This window comes from Branchiostoma belcheri, unplaced genomic scaffold (assembly GCF_001625305.1).
Source record: "Branchiostoma belcheri isolate BF01 breed outbred unplaced genomic scaffold, Haploidv18h27 scaffold138, whole genome shotgun sequence".
In the NCBI taxonomy this organism is placed as follows: domain Eukaryota; kingdom Metazoa; phylum Chordata; class Leptocardii; order Amphioxiformes; family Branchiostomatidae; genus Branchiostoma; species Branchiostoma belcheri.
This window is the reverse complement of record NW_017802802.1, coordinates 245,110-253,064: the sequence shown is the minus strand read 5'-3', so window position 1 is coordinate 253,064 and position 7,955 is coordinate 245,110. Positions and strand designations below refer to the sequence as shown.

Below are 7,955 nucleotides of genomic sequence, written 5' to 3'. Positions count from 1 at the left end.
TTATGTAAATGAGGACCTAATTTGCATAATTAATGGCAAATTCTTATAATTCCATAGTTGTAACTGCTGCACCCCGAATTTCATACTTGCCACATTTGGAAGTTAAGTGAAGGTGAACATCAATAAACATAATTTATACAAATCATGACCTCATTTGCATAATTTATGAGGAAGTGCTATAATAGCCTTTTTGTTATGATAAGGCCGTCATTGGATGGAGAATATGATCAACTGATATAATCCATGCGAATGAGGCTCTTATTTACAAAATCAATGATTAAAATTGTATAATTCGTCACCCGCAAGGGTTAACATCATTTGGCGAAGGTATGAGATCGTGGAACTCTTGTTATTACTGCGATTAAATTAAACAAGTATCTCGAAGAAAGAGTAACGCCCTCTCTTCCACAGGGAAATATGCAGTTATTATTTAGTGGGAGGATCTGGCTGGGCCGTGCTTCCGTGGTGGAGAAATCCGTAAAGTTGCCCATATATCAAAGTGACAGGTTTGATCTCGGGCACTGAGACCGACACTGCCACATGCATGCGTCATTGAGAAGTGTGGACGCTGCTGTATCCTGAACCACGCTTTATCCAGAACCTTGGTCAGACACTGGATTCTCGTTCTCGTCCTGGATAGTCCACGCGTATCCAGAACGTTCCTACCGTTCTTGGATACAGGGACACTTTCCGGAACCGTGCCTAATCCTAACCCATTAAACTTAGATGGGTACTGTAGAATATGGAGATTAGCTAATAGAGAATTGGGTAACTTTATACAGTGCCTCTGCTTTCAATTGCGTCTTGAAAGACCTACATACTAGAGCCAGAAGAAGGCAAATGGCCTCTTAGCATAATAGATTGCTCCCGTCCAAACTGCCATGATGTAACAAACACGGCGATTCATTATAGACCTGGACATCATTCAAAATGCCTCCGAGCCTGTAGCACTAACCCTGCTGCCTCTGTACCAAGTCAAGCGTTTGATGATATGGAAGTTTTGAAATTTTTTGTGACATTTATAATAGGGCACCCCCTATGCTTTCGTGACTACATGATATGCTGGCGCGTACGGTGACGTTTATGGTGGTATAATATTACACACCGAGAAAAATGAAGACGGGATCGCTTTACACCATTTACCTGAACCCAAACATCTACTAGTATACTTGCCAACATAATCATACCACTAGGCTTCAACAAACGCAAAGTGCTGTATTTGGAGGTAACGCCGATCCGTCTGCATATCAAGGATTACAGTTACACACCTCGGACAAAGGAATCACGTCGGTGCAGGATCATATGATTGGATTAATGACTGTACAATGAGCCATTATGGTCACTCAGTCAACCAGCAGTCAGCCATCAAGCTTATAGTTGGTATACTCCAAAGACAGTCAATTTAAAATACTAAACTTTACACAAAGGTCTCTGTTATCAACGGATAACTCCCCATAGAAGTAGCCTAGTTTTACTTCGCACATAAACAGCGCCTGATCATACTGACTTATTACAAACGTTAATATTCATGTACCTACCAAGAGAACGCTTCATCACATTCGGGATTTTTATATTGCCTTCTATCTTTTACGGATTCGCTTCAACTGAATACCCTGACGGAATTTGTTTCTGCTTGTTAGTCTTTGCTTGATGATCGTTGTCCCGTCGGATCTGGTATCAAGGGAGACGTAATTTAATTTGATGGCGTTTTGCACGTAGCCTCATGAGACCACATCGTTCCTGATGAATACCAATGCAGGATCCTGCCAGCATCAGTCACCGAGAGCGTAACGTTAACTTTTACTGTATGGGGACGTCGTAGTTAATTATGTTGCATGGCTAGGCAATTGAAAGCTTTCAAAATTGGTATAAATACGTAAGACAAGAAATTAGACATGACACAGAAGGCAGTTTCGTCGTCTCCGCAAGATTAGGACAGAACCGACCAGACAGCAGACGTGTTCATTTCTCGTCCATCTTATCTTCTGTACTCACCTGGACATGTCATTATACACACGCTCAAGGACAGAGGGCCATACGTCTGCCGATCTAAAGATATGTTACGGACAGTTGTCTGCTATCTACCTGTTATCTACCAAGGTTATCAGTTGGTTGCTCTTGGTGCCAATGTCCCCTTTGAATATGATGTGAATCATACAAATATTCGTTTAAAAACGACATGATTCAATCTTATGGATTTCATTTTGAAGATGTCTCTGTTGGTGTATCAACCCAAACAGTGGCATGGGTATATTCTTCATGATTCCATTTGGAAGGCTGTAAACGTGTCGTCCATACTGATGAAGTAGTCAAGTGGAAACTTAAAATACTTGGAATGAAGCTTATCTTCCAGACCACCTGGCCTTCTTGTAGACCTTCATTAGCCTCATGCTCGAAGGCGAAGAGCCTTTCTACCCGTACAAATCATCAGAGAACGAGCCTGTAGACAGCTGTCTGTCTGTGTTTTTACAAGGCGGAGGTCCGGCTCTGTATCTACATTAAGAGGAAATGTAGACACCCTTGGCGCAAGGAACCAGCTTAGCCAGTGTCCAGGGTAAAGCCTGGTGTGAGCTGGCTGAAGTCTCCTGACTGAGTTAAATATTCTCGTCACGCACTTCTATTTCATTTCATTTCACTTTGCACGATAAGCAGCTGCCGCCCAAGTCACTTTCTAATTTGTTGAATCCAATCATGTGTGGATTTTAGAGGCTACTATCTTAAATTCTCTAATTTTCATCGTGACTCGCAATGAAATCCGCAACGAACGATGTCTCCCAATCGGATCTTATATATCAATCCAAAATAATCTGATTTCACTAGAATTAATCATCTCAATTTAAATAAAGCACATGAAGTCATATAAGAAGATGAACGTTTAATACAGTCATACATTGTAGCTCATATGCTTTGAACAGCTGTTATATATAAAAGCGGTAGATGACGGGAATTCTATACCGGCGGCGTTTGGGTGTTAATTGAAGGTTGACGACATCGTTTAACGAATGTATGAGGTCGTGCTAAAGAGCAGCATAAACCTTATATGATCGCAGTGATTTTATTGCCTTGATGAAAATCTTTTTGCATCTTCCATATGTTCTATTCGTCATATCCGTGTTAACATTTTCCCTGCTGCCTGACCACTAACCTGTAACGTCACCAATAGAGAATTTTGCCAGCCAAATGGCTACTTCCATGGTGCGCTAAAGGTTAATTTGGCTCCAGCGTTGTTCCAAAAACTTGCATCACTTATTTCATGGGGAGAATTGGTTTTCCTGGAATCCATTTTCATGAGGAATTTAGTAAGGGAAAGGAAAGCAGCGTCATTTGGGACCCATCTTGTTCTCAATATTTTACAGTTGGCATTATTAACGACGTTGTTATGTTCGTTAAGTAACGTGTGCCACGTACAGCGGGTATTTATTGACTCATTAAATAACTAGACGGAGGATGAATAAGACACATGATCAACATTTGATATCGATCGGCAGCTGGCGCATCCTCCTGACAGGATTGGTTGTAATAAAACCAAACGTCGTTTTGGAACTTTTCGCTGCCGTTAGGGTCGCAACCCCAATCAAGCTTGCTCGCTTTGAAACGCTAAGACGCAATGAAAGGTTCCTGTACGTCGTTCAATACAGCTTTAACCATGTTTGGATTGACCCAACAATGTTTATTGTCCAATAACCTGGACAGAAAGTCAGATTATGGCAAACCTTTTCACGGGTGCAAGCCTTATACATCCTGGGAGATCAGTTGTTTAGAACGATTTAGTCACTATAGAGAATGGAAAAGCCATGAGAATGTGTCAAAATGCTCTCAGCTGCTCTTATATTTTGACACAATCTTTTCCGAATGGCATTTGGTCTTTCTATTGCCATATGAGGCTTTAGGAAGCATTATTCACTAGGCAATTGTAACATACTTTCTCCTTAGTGCCATCCAACCTGCCAAATATCTTGAGTTCTTCCTATTTGATGTTAGGTGCTTCGCAACATCAATCTACGGTCTACTATAAGGCAAATGGCAGTCAATGGATTTTTCAGCAGGCTTTTAGGCTACAGGACTCTCAGACTCAATGAAGATAGGCTTACTGCTTTTGCGTCTAACGATTGCCTCATGTCAAGAAATCAACTTAGTCACGTGTGCTGATGCCGTTCAAAGCGACGGTGAATTTGGTTCGGATTTTACACTTTTGAGGCTCAACGTGTACCAGATAATGGAAATCCTACTAATGCACTTGGTCGTACTTGTGGCGTGTCTTCGTCAGTCTTCTAATACCAATGAAGTCCATCGAGTGGTATTACTAAATGGACCGTGTGCGATAGCGCTATTTTTGGACATAGCCACTGTATGCAGCGCAAGTGTGGAGATTGATGGTAGGAGAGGACAACTTGAGGTGTTGCAGCCTGCGGAAAAAATTTTGCAAGCTTGTCCTTAGGGGATTTCATCTTGCTTTATTAAACATATTTAGAACAGATTTAATGGTAATCCGGCCTACATGTAGTTCTTTGCCGGGGTGATGAGGGGACAAGCTCCCTCTACCTCCCTAGCTGTCTCTGCAATTTTCTTTCTTTTTTTTAGCTTTGCCCTCGCCTTACTTTCTATACATTTACTTCCATAGCTACATGGCTGGAGTTAAGTCACAGCAAGGAACCTATGATATGTGTCCCTCCCGTCTGAACCGAGAGTGAGCTTGTGCAACTCACAAATCTTGTCCACCCTCTGGCCTAAACTTGCCAAGGACGTTTGACTTACAGTGGCTCTTTTCTTTGTTTCTCTGCGAGCCCACCTAAGACGCCTTTGACGTCATCATCGCAAGTAATGGACATCCAACGTCGTATGCCCGGTATGTGGACGTACGTATACGTGCACCTCAGCATCATTTGCGCCACGATTTCATCTACGACGCCACGACGTCATCATCGCTAGGACGAGTGGGCATCCCAGAATAAGACCCTTTTGTAATCATGTCGTCGTACCTGTAACACTAACAGATTAGCGTACTTTATATGGAACATTGGGCACACGAAACGTGAGTAATTCTCCAGGACTCAACCTCGTGACCCTTGCGTCACACCCTCCATTCCGGTCTATACTTCCCGCTTGGATGGTTAATTGAAGCCCGATCTCATTTTCTGATAACATTCCATAAAAAACTGCTCAGCAGTCGATGGATTTTGAGCTTAGGAACGTGCTTACGGTAATGTTTATTACCCAGCCAAAAGATTCTCTTCCTGTATTTGTGCTTGTCAGTTGATGAAATCGCTCCTTGAGAAATCTTGAAACGCATTAGCTTCGCAGGCGCTCGCCAACATCTTATACCACGACTTATTTGTCTCATTTAAGCCATTTCTATCTTAGATTCAATTTCAAGATATTTGGCCTCCCGTTATATAATGGGCGACTTTCAGATAACATCGTCGTTATGTATTCAATACGATTCCAAAGTTTGATTGTCAGGATTGTCAGGATAGCAGTGGTAATATTCCAGGATACCCATTCGTAGTTTGTAACCTCCAGGAAATGTCTAACTGTTGGCTATAAGAACTGAAGTTGATAGAATGGCTCCATTTCAGTGGGATATTGACTTTGGCCATGGCGTCTGAATGATAGAGTAACCTATTGGTTTTCCTGATGAAGGAAATCTTGTATATTGTCTTTGCTCGTTTATTTAGATTCAGAGTGGATACCAAGCCAAGAAATGCTTTGATTCATTTAGCGTTTACCTTTGCACCGACAAAATGAAATCCCCCAAGCCTCATGAGAAGTCCATTGACTCGGCTTATCAAACGTCAAACACCGCTGCCATAAAGAGTTTTGTATGGTAAAGGCTGAGTGTCGTTTAAGTTTAAAATGCGTGGACGAGTTATCTGTAGACTACTTGGTGTATGGAGAATCTAAAGTAATTTTCTTATAAGAGTCTATGTGACTTTTCGTTATAAGATTTCGTGTGACTTGTTGGTTAGTAAAGTATAAACGTACAAGTAATATGATGTTATTTGATATATCAAGTACCACAAGTATCAAGGTGTAGCTAGTCCATTTGTCACATTGCTCTATACTACAATCGACAGAATGCATGTACGCTGTGCTCATCGATCATCGTGTTCTCTTTCAGGCACAACCATGGCAAACTCCAGCCGTATAGGGAACCATTCAGCTGCTGGGCCGTTTCATGACGACTATTACTTCGATGACAACGGCACCCTTTCAGCAAACGTCACCCCGACGTCTGCATCCCTGACTCTAAAACACGACGCGAACGTCCGTATCCTCACGCTGTCCATCATGGTGGTGATCGGCGTGGTCGGGAACATGCTGGTCTTCGCCTGGATGTGGCGAAATCGCCGCCGAAAGTCCAACGTGAACTACCTGATCCTAGGCCTGGCCATCGCGGACCTGTCGGTGGTGACCGTGACCATGCTGACTCAGATCATCTGGGAGTCCCTGGAGGAACGATGGTACGCCGGAAACGTCATGTGTAAGGTCATCAAGGTCGGACAGGCTCTGGGGCTGATGGCGTCCAGCAACATGCTGGTGGTGATTGCCATCGATCGCCACCACGCCATCCGCAGCCCCATGAAGCGGGCTCTGCCTGCGAAGAGGATGATCGTCGCCGCATACTCCGTCGCCCTGCTTTGCTCCCTACCGCAAGCCTACATCTTCAGAGAGGTGACGACGCCGACGGGCGAAAGCTTCTGCAAGGCGATCTTCCGCGAGGTGGGCAGATGGCACCTGCAGGCTTACATCACGTACGTCGCCATGGTGCTGTTCTCCGTCCCCTTGCTCATCATCATCGTGGCGTACGCCAGGATCCTGAAGAAGATCTCCGACAGGGTCCGAGACGGAAAGTCTCCCCTCTCCACCAGGAGACACAACAGGATTTACATTCAGAGCAACAACAACGAGGCGATGATCCGCGCCAAGATGAAGACGCTGAAGATGACCATGGTGATCATCCTGACCTTCATCATCTGTGGGACGCCGTACTTCATCGTGGAGATGTGGATGGCGTTTGGAGATCCTGCAACACTGGACATGCGAGTGAGCAACTTTCCCTATCAAACATCAAGTTATTTGTCAAAGTAACAGTTACTCGAGTGACTGGATAGATTTCTAATACGGCCAGACGTTTAATGTATCTAGCATCTACTACCTTCCATCAGCTGATCAGTGACCGAAGAGTTTCACAGACATCCATCCAACAGCTATGTATTGAAGTGCAAAATGAGATGGAGGCGAATTTTAGACAGAACAGTAGGAAATAGTTACCCAAAAAGTCTGATCTTTTCAAGCTTTAATCCAGTTGCTTGAGTAACTGTTACCTTGGTATTATTACCTGGATGTGTGACCATCATCGACGTTTCAAGTTACGATAACAAGGCCTAGGTTGAGGGGTCAACCAAAAGTTGGACATGAGGACCCCCCGATAGCCCATTATTGGAATCATTCATTCTGGCACACGTACGTGTCAGTGATGTATAGTTTGAAAATGTTCCAAAGCTACCAGAACACTGTTGCATAATAAATACCAAGACTTGGTTGAAATGCTATTCGTACCAGTTATTCAATACGGGTGGGGGTAGTGGAGAAGGTGAATATTACGTTCAAAGTAACATGTCACTAACTATTGGTTTTAATTTGCTGTCAATGTTCTCTTCATAAAGGTCGTTGGAGTTTTGGGAATCTTCGCCAGCGCCAACACAGCAACCAACCCGTTCGTCTTCCTCTACTTCAACACCAAGTCCGACTGCCTCTCCGGCATCTTCGGACGGCGGAAAGAAAGTCCAAAGGCGAGAAACACCACCAGACATGAAGGTACGGAGATGGGACGCCTGACACCGATGTCGATGGCCAGGTCAGAGTCGCGCGAACCTCCAAGCATCCAGGCAAGCAGTCGCACGCTTTACGAACACGTGCTGTGAACTCTCCAATCATCATGCAGTTCGTTTTAG

At 43.8% G+C, this 7,955-nt stretch overlaps 1 protein-coding gene across 1 annotated transcript; it reads left to right on the top strand.

Moving 5' to 3' along the window:
• Nucleotides 1-6,126: 6,126 nt before the first annotated feature.
• On the top strand, nucleotides 6,127-7,925 carry LOC109464377 (vasopressin V2 receptor-like). Its single transcript, XM_019761325.1, has 2 exons — nucleotides 6,127-7,044; nucleotides 7,668-7,925. The coding sequence occupies exons 1-2, from the start codon at nucleotides 6,127-6,129 to the stop codon at nucleotides 7,923-7,925; spliced, it is 1,176 nt and encodes a 391-aa protein (XP_019616884.1).
• Nucleotides 7,926-7,955: the final 30 nt, after the last annotated feature.